At 43.6% G+C, this 18,813-nt stretch overlaps 1 protein-coding gene across 4 annotated transcripts in view; it reads right to left on the bottom strand.

Annotated features, from left to right (window-relative positions):
* LOC124721230 (retinol dehydrogenase 13-like) overlaps nucleotides 1-18,813 on the bottom strand; it is a 218,733-nt gene that overhangs the window by 126,306 nt on the left and 73,614 nt on the right. For all 4 annotated transcript variants that reach the window (XM_047246088.1, XM_047246086.1, XM_047246087.1 and 1 more), the window contains exons 2-3: nucleotides 15,960-16,090; nucleotides 608-811 (exon numbers count right to left, since the gene is read on the bottom strand). In XM_047246088.1, the coding sequence (XP_047102044.1) occupies nucleotides 608-811; nucleotides 15,960-16,080 (325 nt within the window). In that variant the 5' untranslated portion in view covers nucleotides 16,081-16,090. The remainder of the gene's footprint in view (nucleotides 1-607; nucleotides 812-15,959; nucleotides 16,091-18,813) is intronic.

Below are 18,813 nucleotides of genomic sequence, written 5' to 3'. Positions count from 1 at the left end.
CGGTCGCAAACTTCCTTTGAGCCGGAGTTGGGTTGGTATTGCTCGCGTAGTAGGCCTTCATAAGCGCTATACGCTCAGGTACGCTGTATCCTCGTGACATTTTCGTGTACAAATGGCCGACAACAAGGTGCGCACGCATGCGCATACTAATTCCCATCATGCACCGCGGCCAACCGTGGAGCTTCAGCGTCCTAGCGCAAAACCGTTCAGAAGTTACGACGATTTTATTTCATATAGTGTCGTCATCTATGTAGCTTCGGGGTTTTTTAAACGTTAGTAAGAATCACCCTGTATACTGTCTTTCATGTGGACAAGGATTGCACATAAATTAACTATTCTTTCTTAAAGAGTTTTACTAAAGTAAAATAATCTTTTACGTGTGCTGTAGTTCACGATGGAAGTTGAAAAGGATGGAAAACTTCCGTTTTTAGATGTATTGGTCTAAAGGAGGGATGATGGGACAATAGGACACAGTGTTTATCGTAATTCCACGCATACAGACGGATATCTTCATACATCAAGTTGTCATCCATCGGCCTCCTCCAGAAGTCAACCTATGGTAATATCATCTTACTGCGGCATACATCAAAGAGAGTGTTGTTGTTACCGGCGTTGTTGATGAGCAGGTGTATTTTAGGGTGCTGCTCCAGGAGCCGTCGTGCGCAGGCGCGAACTGAAGTGAGAGATGCGAGGTCCAGCCTCTGGACGTGCACCTGCCCCGCCCCCTCACAGCTCTGCAACCGCTTCCGAAGGTCCTCCGCCGCTGTTTCCGCCTTCTGCTCGTCTCGGCATGCTAGCACCACGGTCGCTCCTGCAAACACAAATCATATCATTGTTTCTCTCGAGGTATATACAATCTTTGTGGGCCACCATCTGCAGCTTGGGAACCCGTAACCGGGTAATAATAATAATAAAAAAAATTATCTGTGTTCCCGACAATAGAAATACACTGAATGTACTAGACACCACTGTTTTTAAACCGCTGTTTGACTACATTTCCCGTGTACATTCTAGATTTAGGCTGTGGCTCCGTTTGGAGATAAGTCGACGATGCGTTTATGGTATGGCCACATGAGAGGGAGGCTCTGGATCGTTTCCTAGATAATTTTAATTGTCAGAATCCCAATATTAAGTTCACAATGGAAGTTGAAAAAATGGAAGACTTCCGTTTTCAGATGCCTTGGTCTGCAGGAGGAATGGTGGGGCACTGGGACACAGTGTTTGTCGTAAGCCCACGCATGCTGATTGATATCTTCACGCATCAAGTTGTAATCCATCGTATCAACGCAATGGGGTCCTACGTATATTGGTAAAAAGAGCTTGCGCCATCTCAGATTCAGATAGTTTGACACAAGAACTGGATCATTTAAAAGCTGTGTTCAAGCAGACTGATTATACCGACAATCAGATCGGTCGTGCTCTACAGATTGGATCTTCGCGGGAACCAACAGACCATACAAGCAAATCGGTGGTATTCCTACATTTCGCGTAGTTTAATGACTGGAAGTTATCTCTCAATATTAGTAAGTGTAAACCACTGGGTATAACAAAGCGAAAATCCCAATTAATGCACGAGTGCAAAATAAATGCCCAGTCTTTGGAAGCAGTAACATCAGTCAAGTATCTGGGTGTGACTATTCGAAATGATCTAAAATGCAACGATCTGATTACACAAGTAAATGGTAAGGCGAACTCTAAATTGCGGTTCATTTGTAGAATCCTGAAGAGACGCAGTCCTTCATCAGAGGAAATTGCTTTCAATACTTTAGTTCGTCCAGCCTTAGAGTATTGTTCGTCTGTATGAGACCCTTACCTAGCCGGCCGAAGTGGCCGTGCGGTTAAAGGCGCTGCAGTCTGGAACCGCAAGACCGCTACGGTCGCAGGTTCGAATCCTGCCTCGGGCATGGATGTTTGTGATGTCCTTAGGTTACCTAGGTTTAACTAGTTGTAAGTTCTAGGGGACTAATGACCTCAGCAGTTGAGTCCCATAGTGCTCAGAGCCATTTGAACCATTTTTGAGACCCTTACCAGTTGGGTCTGATCCAAGAGATTGAGAAGATCCAAAAAAGAGCGGCAAGATTGGTAACTGGTACATTTAGCCATCGCGAGAGCGCTACAAATCTCATAGAAAGTTTGAAGTGGTTCACACTTGCAGATAGACGACGCACTAAACGGAAGGGGCTGCTCACTAAATTCCAAAATCCGATCTTCGCCGAGAACGTAGAGCATATATTATCACCACCAACTTTAATATCGCGAAATAATCACCATTCAAGATAAGGGAAATTAAAGCTGGTACTGAGGCGTTCAGACAGTCGTTTTTCCCTCGCGCGATCCGCGAGCGGAACAGAAAGGGGTGGGGGGCAGGGGGAAATATGACTGGCTCGAATAGTGTCCTCCGCCACACACCGCTTGGTGGCTAGCGAAATATATATGCAGATGTAGATATATAGATGTAGAAGCATCTTTTCAAAAATAGGAAGAACTTTAACGAGATTTGATATTAAAAGCGTATTCCGTCCGCCAGCTAAGTCTAGAGCTTTGTTGGGCTCGCCGGCCAGTGTAGCCGAGCGGTTCTAGGCGCTTCAGTCTGGAACCGCGCGACCGCTACGGTCGCAGGTTCGAATCCTGTCTCGGGCCTGGATGTGTGTGATGTCCTTAGGTTAGTTAGGTTTAAGTAGTTCTAAGTTCTAGGGGACTGATGACCTCAGATGTTAAGTCCCATAGTGCTCAGAGCCATTTGAAACCATTTTTTTGTTGGGCTCAGTGAAGGATGATTTCGGTTTGAGGAAGCCCGGTGTCTACAAAATTCCCTGCCATTGCGGGAAAGCATATATTCGAAAAACGATTCGTAGGTCGAGGATCAATGCTTGGAGCACCATCACCACTCGCGTTTACTTCAGCCAGAAAAATCTGCGGTTGCGGAACATTGTCTAACTGAAGGACATAAAATGGTGTACGATGATACACAAGTGGGAATGTTTAGTGAATTATGCTATTGAAATCCGGCTACCTGGCAATATTATAAACAGAGATAAGGGGTATCCTTTAAGAAAGAGTTGGAACTCTATTTTGTTTGTCATTAAAAAACAACGATGTTTGTTTCGGTCGTAGAAAGCTGTCAGTAGTGTTCGATATCGATTTATAGTTTCCGCGGCTTTTCACCACCGGTGGCAGAGGGCAGTTATGTTAGGGGACGCGCGAGACCTTGCAGACTGTGTATAAAGGAGTCGCCGCGGTATGTTTGATTTCAGTTCCGGCGAGTTATTGCGACGGTTTACTCAGCTGAAGACGGCGGCCAGGGGGGCCGCCCAAATATTGTGTCAAAATGACGTTATGTTCCGGCTGGAATATCATAGATTTAGGCTTTCACGCCCTTATCGAGTACGATGGCCATTCATGTATTCTGCTATATAAATGGTACAAAATTAATGTCTTGTAGGAATGCTACACATTATCCTACAGTCACATCATACATGGACAATCAGCCCAAGGCAGGTAAACACCTGTTCACCTGCTTTGGGCTGATTTTCCCTGACATAATGTGCTTGTACGGTAATGTGCTACGCTACTACAAGACGTTAATTTTATACCATTCATATCATGTTAAGTAAATGTGTTGATCTGTACATACGTCATTCTGCACAGTACACAGCAAAATACGTTAATGTTCTAAGATCATTGTACTCGAAAGTGGCGTGAAAGACGAAATCTAGATGGTGCACTGGAAATATACAGATATATACAATCAAATGTCGGTGTAATGCTTCAAATGTACTGTATGATTGTAGCTCAGCATCACCGAAACTTTTTACCAGTGTTGTTCTTGTTGTGGTCTTCAATCCGAAGACTAATTTGATGCAGCTGTCCATGCTAGTTCATCCTGTGCAAGACTCTTTATCTCTGTATAACTACCACAACCGACTTACATTTGAAACTGCTTTGCTATATTCGAGCTTTCATCTCCTTCTACGATTCTCTACAATTTTTATCCCCCACACTTTTATTGCTACACTGACAATACCTTGATGCCTCAGGATGTATCCTATCAATCCATCCCTTCTTTTAGTCAAGTTGTATCACTTCTTTTTCCCCCAGTTCTATTCAGTATCTTCTCATGGCCAGGGGTGGGTCAAAAGCTGTGGAGAAGGAAACGCCTCTAGGACGGGCAGCCAAACATAATGCTGATGGTCCACCAGGTGGGGGTTGTGTGGAGGGTTACATCTCCGCTCGCCCAAAAAAATACATTGGTGAGGACTGTCTACAGAAAGGAAAATATATGGCCCCGAGAGGGACGCCCAGTGACAGGAATGGAGGATATTAAACGACCAGGAACTGGCTGATATATACTCGCAAGCTGAAATTGCCCGAAGGATAAAGAGAGGAAGATCTGTTATGGGCTAGAGACCTAATAAGGATGGAAGAGGAAAGACTACCACAGATATCATTCTCAGGATCCGTGGAAGGCAGAAGGGGGTGAGGAAGGCCACGGATAAGTTGGGAGGATGATATCAGTAGGGATACGGAGGCGACTCGCCTGAGAAAAGGAGAATGGACCACGAGAAGCAAGGAACGGAAATGACTGGTGGAGGAATGTAGAAAACGCAAATGGTCTCCCAGGTCATAGTGACAGTTAAGAAGAAGACTATCCTCGCATATTATTCGATCTAACCATCTGATCTTCAGCATTCTTCTATAGCACCATATCTCAAAAGCTTCTATATTCTTCCCGTCTGATTTTCCTATCGTCCACGTTTCACTTCCATACAAGGCCTCACTTCTGACAAACACCTTCAGAAAAGGCAGCCTGACACTTAAATTTATATTAGACGTTAACAAAGTCCTCTTTTTCAGGCATTTTTGTTGCTATTCCTAGCCTGTACTTTATTTTTCCCTACGTGAACCATCATCAGTTATTTTTCTCCACAAATAACAAAAATCATCTACTACTTCCAGTGTCTCACTTACTAATCTGATTCCCTCAGCATCTCTTGATTTACTTCGACTACATTCAACTGCCTTTGTCACTATCTTATTCCATTTTATTACACTACAAGACAACATATTTGCATAACAGTGATTATCAGACAAAGAAAAATCTAGTATATCAGGCATCTGGTGTTTAGATCTAAGGAAAAAAACACGGGTAACGATATGATAAATGAAAAGGTGAACAAAAACTATCAGTTGTCTACATGGAAGTTAGTGTAACTGTTGAGATAATTCCACATTGCGCCAGGGAAGTTGTGACGCGAGCAAGTTCTGCAGGACTGAATACAGCGAGTGTCGAGCTCAGCCGAACGAGGTGTGTGTGTGTGTGTGTGTGTGTGTGTGTGTGTGTGTGTGTGTGTCAGTGGCGGCGGTTGATCAGAGGAGATAACGGAGGTCGGGCCTCTTCACATTTATGTGGTAGAATTGGTAGTAGTAGCAGCAATAATTATTTTTACAATAAACCTTTATCCACTTGTGTCAGCGGGCGTGATTCCCTCTAAACCGCCCGCACTAAAGAGCAAGTCAAAGTGCGAAAGCTTTACCGTTCATTTCACCGTAACCGAAGGCACACGAAGGAGCGAAGCATTTGGCGAGAAGGCCAAGTATATTTCAGATCGTCTGTAAACGCTCGGTTGCCGTGGTAACCATGACGTCACTACTAGGAACAGAGGGGATACAGGGTGTCGTTGCTGTGTGCTTCCGAGGACGGGAGACCAGTTGCTGCCGTGCCGCCTCTCTACGTTTGTCTTACGTTAGTTGCCCCGTGTCCTGCAGTTATTCCGCACGCAGTGAATATGGATAAACTCTACCTCGCATAAGTACTGATGTAACTCTTTCGAGTGAGTACATAATTACTACGTTGCAGGAGCTGTCATTTTCAAGGAGGTGTGAAATTGAACGACGTGAAATTTTGAAGAAAGGACGTCCAATATCGGCGTTACACCTTTTTCAGAAAGATAAGTTATAAAATACGAGCCTTCCATAGTTCATGCTATGAGCAGCACAAGTGGTTATGTGCTAGCCCAACAAAGGGAAAAGCCGGCCGGGGTGGCCGAGCGGTGCTAGGCGCTACAGTCTGGAACCGTGCGACCGCTACGGTCGCAGGTTCGAATCCTGCCTCGGGCATGGATGTGTGTGATGTCCTTAAGTTAGTTAGGTTTCAGTAGTTCTAAGTTCTAGGGGACTGATGACCTCAGAAGTTAAGTCCCATAGTGCTCAGAGCCATTTGATCCATTTGAACAAAGGGAAAATTATTCAGCTACCCATGTTTGCTTTTAAGCGCAAGAAAAGCTGTATGGTCCACTTAAGGTTTCGACAATCTGAAGAATCTGTCTAGAGGTTTAGTGCGGCACATTTCTTCTAAAGATCATGCAAGTAATTTTATTTCACACAAAGTACCATGCAAACAAGTGTTTAGTATTTAAGAGCTACTTAATGAACATTAAAAACTGATGAAAAACAGACACAACAATGAAGTGAAAGCCAACAGAGACCCCAAGAAAATTCTAATTGACGCCAGAAGTCTCTTGTGTAAGTATGAGGCTGCTTTCAGACAGAAGATTCCCTAAATCCCGGAAATTTCACAGCCATTTTAAACGTGCGCTAAAGAGAAACGAAGATCTGAAAGCATACTAGAAAAAAAGGGCTGTTTCTGGCAATTTTCAAAAACCGTACAGAACGAACTGATTGAATGTATAAATCAGGAGATTTGTGTGAATACATACATTCAGATTTGGATAGAACCTTGTTTCATATCTGTGTTGTTTATGAAGCGACAGAAGTTTCAGAAAAGTCACAGTGCTTCCTTCGTTGTTGTGGGACTAGTGGACTCCAACGGCGACATTTAAAAACATTTCTTTGGTTCTCATGATGTTAGCGAAGCTAGAACGGCTACTGCTTTATTCACTGTACTGAGTGGCGTATTTTTTAATTATGATACGAAGAAGAAACCGGTGGTCCAAACCTATAATGGTGGCTCTGTTCTGGCAAGAGAATTAAATGAAGTGCAAGCTAATGTCCATGAAATTATCTCCCTCCCCCACTTCCCAAAGCTTTTTTAACTCACTGTTTTTGAAATTACTTAGATATACTTTTGCAGTAGAGCTGTTCTTGCACAAAACCAATAAGAATTTTTTCTCCACGCTTCAGGTTATCACTGCTTTCTGCCAGCGGATTTACAATCGCACTGCAATTATCGACAGTATTGTTGGTAAACAGATTCCTTCGAACAGTGAAACGAGAGGGAACTGTAACGCCAGAACAATATCTGCCATTCACGAAAACCGTCCTGGTCTAAATGAGGCTTTAAATTAAATGATTGACTGTCCAGAGTCTAGTGCAACGACCAAAAGGGAAACCTGTGGTTTCAAAAATAGACTCCTGGACTTTGACTTTGTTTTCCTTTTCTCTGCTTCTCATAGCACATTTTTAAAGGCATTCTTCAGAAAAAAAACAATAATTCAGAGTTTTGCAACAATGCCGTCTCATGATGCAATAATAAATGAAGATAAAGGGATAGACTTCTTAAATTCGACGAAACGCTCGTCTAAATCGCAAGCTGGGACTTCATTGAATAGAGCTGAAATGACGGATGAATACATTGGCAATCCACTGATGTCATAACACGAACAGTTGTACTTCGAGTTATTAGATAATATTGTTGTAACACAACTGGAAACAAGATTTTCACATTGTAATAAACTGCTCTTTCTTAAATTAGGCGATACTACTCATTAATTATTGTCAGCATTTCCCTGTAGACGGTACGGATTCATTATTGCAAAAGTACGGTGCGTCCTTCAGTCGCTCGCAGTTGCGTGTAGAACTGAAGGCTGTATTTTCTTCCCAGCATAAGGAAACATATAAATACATCACTTTTGGAGAGGTTATCAAAAGAATTATTGAGAATGAAGTGGACCAAATTCTTCCACAAGTTTTCAAACTATTTTGTCTAATTTCTATCATTTCTACGTCAAGTGCTTAAGTCGCAAGGAGTTTTTCTTCTCCAAAGCGCGTAAAAACGTATCAAAGGGACATTATGGCCCAGTATCGCTGATCAGCTCTTGCTTGTACCTCAACTGAAAAACTAATACTGCAAACACTTGAAAGTCGAGAACATGGTATGACGATGTCACTGAAAGATTCGGAAAGAAAGAATATTGTCGATTTAAATAGTTTTAGTGAAACGCCCGCTCTATCAGTTCATTTGTAAATAAAAGTATCATTATTATTATTATTGTTATTATTATTATCATCAGTAGTAGAAGTAGTGATAGTCGTCGTCGTCGTCGCCTTCTTATTAGTAGTGGTTGTGGTAGAGGTCGTTAGGAATCCTAGATATACCCGTATGTACATCCAAAGGGAAGGAAAGGGGATTTTCCAAAATGTTTCCTGGCCTCCCCAGAATTTAGGCTCACTGGTGTGTGTGTGTGTGTGTGTGTGTGTGTGTGTGTGTGTGTGAGTTTGAGTGTGTGTGTGAGTGTGTGTGTGCGGGTGGGTGGGTGGATAGGTGAGTGTGTGTGTGTGTGTGTGTGTGTGTGTGTGTGTGTGTGTGTGTGTGTGTGTGTGTGTCCGGAGCGATATTGACTCATTTCCGAACTAAACTTTATCGTCCAACACTTACAGTCCATTCTGATAAAGAATTGGAATTTTATCAGACATGATCTTGTAGGGGGTGGCATGCTGTCGCCCCCTCTTACCTCTGAAGTGACTTACGCTGCCAATTATAGGGCGACCTATAGTGTAACGTGGACTCCGAACCACGCAGTAACTAGCCTTTTACGTTCAGATCTATATATCACTACCAAGCGTAAAAGATGCGATAAGTGACTGAAAAAGAAACCCACATGTTACGATTTGCAGTTCGACAGTTACCTACTGAGCAACATTGCCATAATTTATACATTAAAAACGGAAAATAAAATATCTAGTTTTCCTTGTTCCCTATAAATTTGTACTCCTTGCCTACCAAGGACAAAAATATCGACTGTTTCACCATCCATTTGCCCTAAGTATCCAACTGAGTCCGCTGCTTTCATTTCACAGCACAGCACGACAGACTAATACCCTCATCGAAACGAACATACTACGTATGGCCGAAATACGGCAGACGTTATAAATTTGGTGACTTCTGCTAACACGTGTGCTGCTTTACTATGTTTTTATTTCTATGTTTAATTTTCCGCCCAAGTCGAAAAAGCGGGCAGTCTTGGAACATTGCTCTTTACATCCAGATTCCAGTGAGGTATGAATGGAACAAGCGTATAGTTTCGGAAAGTGTCTCCAGTTCCGTCATTTGCCTTACAACTAAGAGAAACGTCACGAAATTCTTGGATAGAAATGGGGGCTGGAATTAATTTCAACTTAGAGGTAGAATAATTATGTTTCACTCAAATTATGCGTATATCTAAATGTGCTAAAAGTGTAAAGTCGATGAGTTGCACTACATGTTGCCAGTCATGCGTACAAGCAGGACTTGAGGCGGTTGAACGTTGGCCGCATACACGAAGAGATTACTCCGGAAAATAGAGCACATCATGTTTTCAACCACAGTAGCTGTCGAAGTTTTGAGAGTGCAAGGATGCTACAAGCTATCACAAAACGAATACGGAGAAATGAGGCTGTGCGAACAACGAGCAAATTCATACGACGTTGATAACACGGGTGGCTGAGGCCCTCAGAGGTTATTCAGCATTCTGATTAGAAAGTTTTTCCTTCCTAGTGTAAAACGTCGCCTTCCCTTCGCGTAGAGTGAGTGTTGTGTCTTAAGTGTATCTGCCCCGTGCAGGAGACCGTATATGTACCAGTAGACTTCTTGTGGTGTGTTTGTCTAATAGATGCGATGAAAGAAAGAAAGAAAGAGAGAGAGAGAGAGAGAGAGAGAGGAAATGGGAGAGGGTGGTTCAAAATGGCTCTGAGCACTATGGGACTTAACAACTGTGGTCATTAGTCCCCCAGAACTTAGAACTACTTAAACCTAACTAACCTAAGGACATCACACACATCCATGCCCGAGGCAGGATTCGAACCTGCGAGCGTAGCAGTCGCGCGGTTCCGGACTGAGCGCCTCTAACCGCTCGGCCACCGCGGCCGGCGGGAGAGGGTGGAATCCGTTGCCTGCACTTAGCCTCCTCTTCTCTACCACCGCGGGGTCCTATCCGGAAAAACGAATCACTCTGAATAGTACCATATGCAAATACCAGTGCAAATCGTGTGACACAAAATTTTGTAACTCTGAAAGACATGTCATATACACTGAGGTGACAAAAGTCATGGGATATCGCCTTATATGGTGTCGGACCTCCTTTTGCCCGGCGTATTGCAGCAGCTAGACGCCGCATGGATTGAACACGTCGTTGGAAGTCCACTGTGGAAATAATGAGCTATTCTGCTTCTATAGGCGTCCATAACTGCGAAAGTGTTTCCACTGCAGGATATTGTGCCCGATCTGGCCTCCCGATTTTTTCCCACACATGTTTGGTGGGACTCAAGTTGGACGATCTAGGTGGCCAAATCGTTGGCTCGAATTGTCCAGAATGTTTTTCAAACCAATCGCGAACAGTTGTGCCCCAGTGACATGACATCGTTGTTTCGGAACATGAGGTCCACGAACGGCTACAAATGGTCTTAAGTATCTGAACATAATTGTTTCCCGCGGGATAGCAGCGCGGTCTAAGGCGTTTTGTCACGTTCTGCGCGGCTCCACCCGTCGGAGGTTCGAATCCTCCTCGGGCATGGGTGTGTGTGTTGTCCTTAGCGTAAGTTAGTTTAACTAGTGCGTAAGCTTAGGGACCAATGACCTCAGCAATTTGGCCCCATAAGACTTTACCACAAATTAAAAAAAAATTGTTTCCAGTCAATAATCGCTCTCGCCGGCCGGTGTGGCCGAGCGGTTCTAGGCACTTCAGTCTGGAACCGCGTGACCGCTACGGTCGCAGGTTCGAATCCTGCCTCGGGCATGGATGTGTGTGATGTCCTTAGGTTAGTTAGGTTTAAGTAGTTCTAAGTTCTAGGGGACTGATGACCACAGATGTTAAGTCCCATAGTGCTCAGAGCCATTTGAACCAATAATCGCTCCAGATGAACCAGAGGACCGAGTCCATTCCATGCAAACACATCCCACACCATCATGGAGCTACCGTCAGTTTACACAGTGCCATGTTGACAACTTGTGTCCATGGCTTGGTGGGGTCTGTGTCATACTCGAACCCTATCAGCAGCTCTTACCAACTGAAATCGGTACCCCTCTGACCAGGCCACGGTTTTCCAGTCATCCAGGGCCCCGCGACGTAGTCACGAGCCCAGGAGAGGCGCTGCAGGCGATGTCGTGCTGTTAGCAAAGCCACTCGTTCCTCGTCTGCTCCATAGTCCATTAACGCCAAAATTCGCCACACTGTCCTAACGGTTACATTCTTCGTACGCCTGACATTGATTTCTGCGTTTATTTCAAGCAGTGTTGCTTGCCTGTTAGCACTGACAACTCTACGCAAACGCCACTCTTTCGGTCGTTAAGTAGAGGCCGTCGGCCAGTGTGTTGTTCGTGGTGAGAGGTAGTGTCTGAAGAGTAGTATTTTCGGCACACTCTTGACACAGTGAGTCTCGAAAATTCCCTAACAATTTCCAAAATTGAATGCCCTTCCGTCTTGATCAAACTACCATTCCGCATTCAAAGTCTGTGCGACCATAATCACGCCGGAAAGCTTTTCACGTGAATCATCTGAGTGCAAATGGCAGCTCCTCCAATGTACTGTCGTTTTATACCTTGTGTACGCGATACTACCGTCATCATTATATGTGCATATCCCTGTACCACGATTTTTTGTCACCTCATTGTAATTCCAAACGAAGACGGATGCGAATAGCCTTGTTCCTTTTTTGCGTAGGTGTAATTTTAATGTGTATGAAATACACCTTTTATCTTAGTATCTAGATAACAGAGCATTCTGTAGTAAGAAAATAAATGTATCGAGTGAACAAAAGTCTTGGGAAAGCACTAGAAAAAAAAAATGGTTCAAATGGCTCTGAGCACTATGGGACTTAACTTCTGAGGTCATCAGTCCCCTACAACTTAGAACTGCTTAAACCTAACTAACCTAAGGACATCACACACACCCATGCCCGAGGCAGGATTCGAACCTGCGACCGCAGCGGTCGCGTGGTTCCGGACTGAAGCGCCTAAAACCGCTCGGCCACCCCGGCCGGCAAAGAACTAGATGTTATTTTAGTAGTGAGTCGCTTCTCCTGCTCATTCCGAATGAGAGTCCAATATCTGGCCTTCATAAGTATGTTGTTAGCACAACGATACATGCCATTTTCAGTTACATTTAATGAGAAACGACCTTCGTAAGTTTGTTCTTCATATGTGTTGCGCCTGTCACAATCAGTGGCTGAGTTGCCTTTTGTTTAGAGCACGGCATCGATCTCACTTCAAGACAAAACGTACTGCATGAATGAGTTTGCATGTAAAGCGTATTAGATGTCATAACAGTACAGCGACACTTTAGAAAGTTCAGGTTTTATTTTCTTGAAATTTATATTTCAGTTCGATCTTCGCTAGTAGCGAGGTTTCTCCGTTATAGACTCTAGGACAAAAAAAGATGCACCACGAAGCAATTATCCGAAAGGAACGGAAATCGGTAGATGTGATGTACATATACAGACAAACAAATGATTACAATTTCAGAAATATTGGATGACTTATTCGAGAAAAAGAGCCTCACAAATTGAGCAAGTCAGTAACGCGTTGGTGCACCTCTGGACCCTACGCAATCAACTATTCGGCTTGGCATTGATTGAGTTGTTGGATGTACGCCTGCGGGGTATCGTGTCGAGTTCTGTCCAAGGGCATGTTAGATCGTAAACATCTCGAGATGCTCTAAACGTTCTCAATTGAGGAGAGATCCGGCGACCTTGCTGACCAAGGCAAGGTTTGAAAGCACGGAAGCCGTGAGCGGGCGGGAATTATCTTGCTGAAATGTAAGCCCAACATGGTTTGGCACGAAGGGCAACAAAACGGGACATAGAATACAGTCGACGTATTGCTGTCTTGTAAGCATGCCGCGGATGACAACCAAAGGGGTTCTGATATGAAAAGGAAAGGTATACGAGACCATCACTCCCGGTTGTTGGCCGTATGTCGGGCGACAGTCTGGTTGGTATCCCACCGCTGTCTGGAGCGTCTCCAGACACGTCTTCGGCCTGAACTCTCATTGATTGGAATAGAATTGTCTTCAGTGATGAGTCCCGCTTCGAACTGAGCCCCGATGACCAGTGAAGACGTATGGGTCAACGGCCCGGACAGTGGTGGGATACTAACCTGACTGTCGCCAGCCATAAGGCCCGACATTCAAGAGTGATGGACTGGGATGTCATTTCTTTTCATAGCAGGACCCCTCTTGCTGTCATCTGCGGCACCCTTACAGCATAGCAGTACGATGACGATATTGTACGAGGGTGAGTCAAATGGAAACCTTAAATACTTTTTTAAATATCATTTATTGTGCAGAAGTGGTACAAAGCTGTATCACTTTTCAACATTATCTCCTCCACGCTCAATGCAGGTCCTTCAGCGCTTGCAAAGTACTTAAATTCCTTTAGAAAAAAAATTCTTTTGATAGTCCGCACAACCACTCATGCACCTCTTCATCAGTCCCTCTAAGCATGTAATGCTCCAAAATGACGCCTTTTTCGTCCCAAAAGAAAGCCAGCATAACCTTCCCTGCTGATGGTTCTGTTAGAAACTTCTTTGGTTTTGGTGATGAGGAATGGTGCCATTCCTTGCTCGATCTCTTTGTTTCCTGTTGGTGGAAGTGAACCTTGGTTTCGTCCCCAGTAACGATTCTTGCAAGGAAGCCATCACCTTCTCGTTCAAAGCGCCGAAGAAGTTCTTCAGAAGCATCAACACGTCGTTCTCTCGTTTCAGGAGTCAGCTGCCGTGGCACCCATCCTGCAGACACTTTGTGAAACTGGAGCACATCATGCACAATGTGGTGTGCTGACCCATGACTAATCTGTAAACATGCTGCAATGTCATTCAGTGTCACTCGGCGGTTTTCCTTCACTATGGCTTCAACTGCTGCAATGTTCTGTGGAGTCACAACTCGTTGTGCCTGACCTGGACGAGGAGCATCTTCCATTGAAGTCACACCATTTACGAACTTCCTACTCCATTCGTAGACTTGCTGCTGTGACAAACATGCATCACCGTACAGAACTTTCATTCGTCGATGAATTTCAATAGGTTTCACACCTTCACTACGCAAAAACCGAATAACACAACGCTGTTCTTCCCTGGTGCAAGTCGCAAGTGGGGCGGCCATCTTTATACTGATACTGCGACGCTATGAGTGCATCTGCACTATGCTACCATCTACAGGCGATTCTGCACGCTGTTTGTAGCTTACCAACTTACAGGATAACGGCACGAAATTTCGATTTCTTATTACAAATTTAAGGTTTTCATTTGACTCATCCTCGTACGTTCGTTTTGTTGCCCTTCATGGCATACCATCCAGAGCTTACATTTCAGCAACATAATACCCGGTCGCTCACGTCTTGGGTTTCTGCTGCTTGACTTCGTTCTTGTCTAACCCGACCTTGGCCCGAAGGTCGCCGGATGTTTCCCCATTTAAGAATATTTGAAGCATTATGTGCAGGGCCCTCCAACCAGCTCGGGATTTTGACGATCTAACGCACCAGTTGGACAGAATTTAGTAGGATATCCCTCAGGAGGACATCCAACAACTCTGTCAATCAGTGCTGAGCTTAATAACTGCCTGCATAAGGGCCAGAGGTGGCGCAACGTGTTATTAAGAAATGGTTGAAATGTCTCTAAGCACTATGGGACTTACCATCTGAGGTCATCAGTCCCCTAGACGTAGAACTACTTAAACCTAACTAACCTAAGGACATCACACATAGCCATGCCCGAGGCAGGATTCGAACCTGCGACTGTAGCAACCGCGCGGTTCCGGACTGAAGCGCCTAGAACCGCTCGGCCACAAGGACCGGCAACGTGTTATTAACTTGCTCAATTTGTGAAGTTCTTCCTCTTGAATAAATCATCCAATTTTTCTGAAATTGTAATCATTTGTTTTTCTACATCTAGATCTACATCCATACTCCGCAAGCCACCGGACGGTGTGTGGCGGAGGGTACTTTGAGTACCTCTATCGGTTCTCCCTTCTATTCCAGTCTCGTATTGTTCGTGGAAAGAAGGATTGTCGGTATGCCTTTGTGTGGGCTCTAATCTCTCTGATTTTATCCTCATGGTCTCTTCGCGAGATACACGTAGAAGGGAGCAATATACTGCTTGACTCCTCGGTGAAGGTATGTTCTCGAAACTTCAACAAAAGCCCGTACCGACCTGCTGAGCGTCTCTCTTGCAGAGTCTTCCACTAGAGTTTATCTATCATCTCCGTAACGCTTTCGCGATTACTAAATGATCCTGTAATGAGGCGCGCTGCTCTCCGTTGGATCTTCTCTATCTCTTCTATCAACCCTGTCTGGTACGGATCCCACACTGGTGAGCAATATTCAAGCAGTGGGCGAACAAGTGTACTGTAGCCTAATTCCTTTGTTTTCGGATTGCATTTCCTTCGGATTCTTCCAATGAATCTCAGTCTGCAACCTGCTTTACCGACGATCAACTTTTCTGCACATATACATCACATCTACTGATTTCCGTCCCATTCGGACAATTCCTTCGTAGTGCGTCTTTTTTTCTGTCTTAAGAGTGTATTTTGTTCGCATTGTTTCATTATTCTGTCCGCACGTTCACTCTTTTTAGTATGGTGTCACTAAATATAACAGTATTAAATACGAAGTTACATGTGTTGGTCTGCGTTATTCATATAAACCAAAGAATAAAAACTACCTGTAACTCATGCGAAAGATTTGTAAATGAAGGAGCAGTGATTACATTTTGAGTTTTTTTTACAAGCACGTTGCAAATGAACAAGATGACTTACCTCTGCGGGCCAGGTCTAACGCAGTCTCTTTACCGATGCCTGTGTTGGCGCCAGTGATGATGGCCGTTTTGTTGTCGAGACGCGCCTTGCTGTAGCATCGTCCACTAAACACAATGCCCATCCTCTTCGAGCTGCAACATAAGGCATTTTTAAGTGAACCACCGCACAAGAACGTACGCTACACATTACAAGTTTAGCAAAGCGTCCTATAAAACGCATTGTTACTAATTGGTGCTGATATACAGCAGTCCCACATTTCGCCTTCACGACGACTCTGTCACTGCCGAAATAGAAAATTTAGCCGTTGAAGACCAAAATGTAATGTTGGTATATTTCGTTTTGGTCGTGGTTGTTTCGCTAGGTTTTCACTTTGCTATGATATCGCAAAACGTTCACCTCGGCTAGTTTGCGAGAACTAAAATTTTCATATCGAACTTTGACCATTTTTCTCAGCCTGTTACTGTGCGAGATTGGATGTCCGTGGCAACAACAAACGAAGCTGTGTGTTCTGTTCTGTTATATTACCGAGACATCGTACACTATCTACTGTCTCCACGAGTTGTGACGTCAGAGTACTTACGATACCACTCCCGGGAGCCGCCTCGGTGCTTGTGATACTCAGTGAATGTCGTGTCTTTCAAGTAATCAGTTAATTTCTTTCCGTTTCATGACTTCACTTGCCTCTTAATTGACTGCGTTCATTGAAATGTCAGGTGACAATGTGGACATCATCAGTACTATGTATAGGACGTGCAAAAAAATAGAACAGCAGTTTCATAAAGTTGTATTCAATTATTTTATTTTATGTGTGTTCGAAAATAAACCGGGACAAGCTGTGACCCTGTTGGCTGGACTAATCAATAAAGATACTGAGGATGACGTAATCATAGATTAATTTACGATGACCTCGAAACAGACTTCTTGTGAACCTATGGATCAGTCAGCAGTTTCCTTCGTACAACTGTGTCTGTTTCTAAGGCGTACTAGTGTCTTGTCGCATGTCGCTGTACAATTATACATCTACAATTAGACTTGTCTTGTTCTTCGCAAATGAAATGCAGTAAGTAAAATGTACAGCAGTGAAAGCGGAACCACACGTAGCGAAAAACAACGAATCCTTTCTCCGGAAGAGAAAGTCACGTGTTAGAGAAGAACGCCGAGTTGGCAACTGGGTCAGACGGACTTCTTCTTATCTTGTAGCTCCTGACACCACTCGGATTCACACTCATGCGTGATAGATTTCGTCAACAGCAAGATTATGGTTAGCAGAGGAGCAGAGGGACATATGGTTCACCGTTTACACTATGTGACAATTTAATTTGCCGGCCGAAGTGGCCGTGCGGTTAAAGGCGCTGCAGTCTGGAACCGCAAGACCGCTACGGTCGCAGGTTCGAATCCTGCCTCGGGCATGGATGTTTGTGATGTCCTTAGGTTAGTTAGGTTTAACTAGTTCTAAGTTCTAGGGGACTAATGACCTCAGCAGTTGAGTCCCATAGTGCTCAGAGCCATTTTGAACAATTTAATTTCCGTAGAATTCTATCTGCTCTGCTGCCCAGTAGAGACACCATTTACGAGGGATATCCAGTAAGTAAGTTTCTCTATTTTATAAAGAACATTACACACAATTTATCATTTTGAAAAAAAAATTTTGACATTGTACAATGCATCTGTTGCGTTTCTACGTAGTCGCCATGTTTTTCTAAGTATTTTTGGTAACGTGACACATGCTTTTTCAAGCTAATGTTTATGAGGTCGGGTACTGCGCTCGTCTTGTGGAATCTGCGAGCTTCCATCAAAATAAAACTTCTTGGACTTATGTCTCGCAAAGTTCTCTTTCTTCATGACAATGTTCGGACTCATACATGTCCAACGACTCAGGCAGAGCTCGGAACATTCAACTGGGAAGTGTTCCCCCATCCTCCATATTCGCCAGATTTTGTCCCAAGTGATTTTCACATTTTCCCTCAATTCAAACCTCATCTAGGAGGCAAGAACTTCAAACAGAAGATGAAGTCACATCAACAGTGAACAGATGGTTAGTAGCGGAGGCCCCAACCTAGTTTGGAAAAACTTGTTACCTCACCATACGTACTTTGAAAACCATGGTGACTATGTAGAAAAGTAACAGATGCATTGTACAGTGTCAATAAAATTATTTCAACATGCTAAATTCTGTCTAATATTTTTCCTTTTATAACAACAGGGAAACTTTCTTATTGGGCCCCCTCGTAGTTCTGACTTTTAAGTAGTTTGTAGAACTCCTATGTGGTAGAAATTGTTTTATTTGCTATTTACAAGTATTGAATAGTTTTTCCAGCCCTCAGCTGGTGGGATGGATGAGCAAATTTAGTTGCTAACTATCTCCCCTCCTCAAAGAAATAATAATGAATTATGTTTCGAAACAATAAAAGAAAAACATATATGTCCACCTGCACTTCAGAATGTTGATAGTACATCAAATTGTTTGAAACTTTGATGTTACACGATTAATTGTAATCTTGTTCATATTTGTCATGTTATCGTGAAATAACTCCAGCGAGTACATTACTTTTAACAACAAAGTTTATTTCAATCAAGTTCTCTAGTAAATTCATTAATGACAAAACCGGTTTCGACTGATTTGTTACTATCACTAGGCGAAACCGCTTTAAGTATTACAGAATTTTGTGCGATCATTTGACTGAAATAAACTTTATTGTTCCGCTAAAATTGAATGTATCTACCCAACCTCCCTTCCATCCAACCTCATGTCAATCCACCTCTCACAAACTCTTAGTAATTTTTGGAATTCGAGTGCTACATAATATTTTATTGCCACGAAACCGTTTTAAACTCAAAGAAATATCTCTCAGTC

This window comes from Schistocerca piceifrons, chromosome X (genome assembly GCF_021461385.2).
Source record: "Schistocerca piceifrons isolate TAMUIC-IGC-003096 chromosome X, iqSchPice1.1, whole genome shotgun sequence".
In the NCBI taxonomy this organism is placed as follows: Eukaryota; Metazoa; Arthropoda; class Insecta; order Orthoptera; family Acrididae; genus Schistocerca; species Schistocerca piceifrons.
Note: the sequence above shows the minus strand (reverse complement) of the source record. Positions and strands in the feature narration are given on the sequence as shown.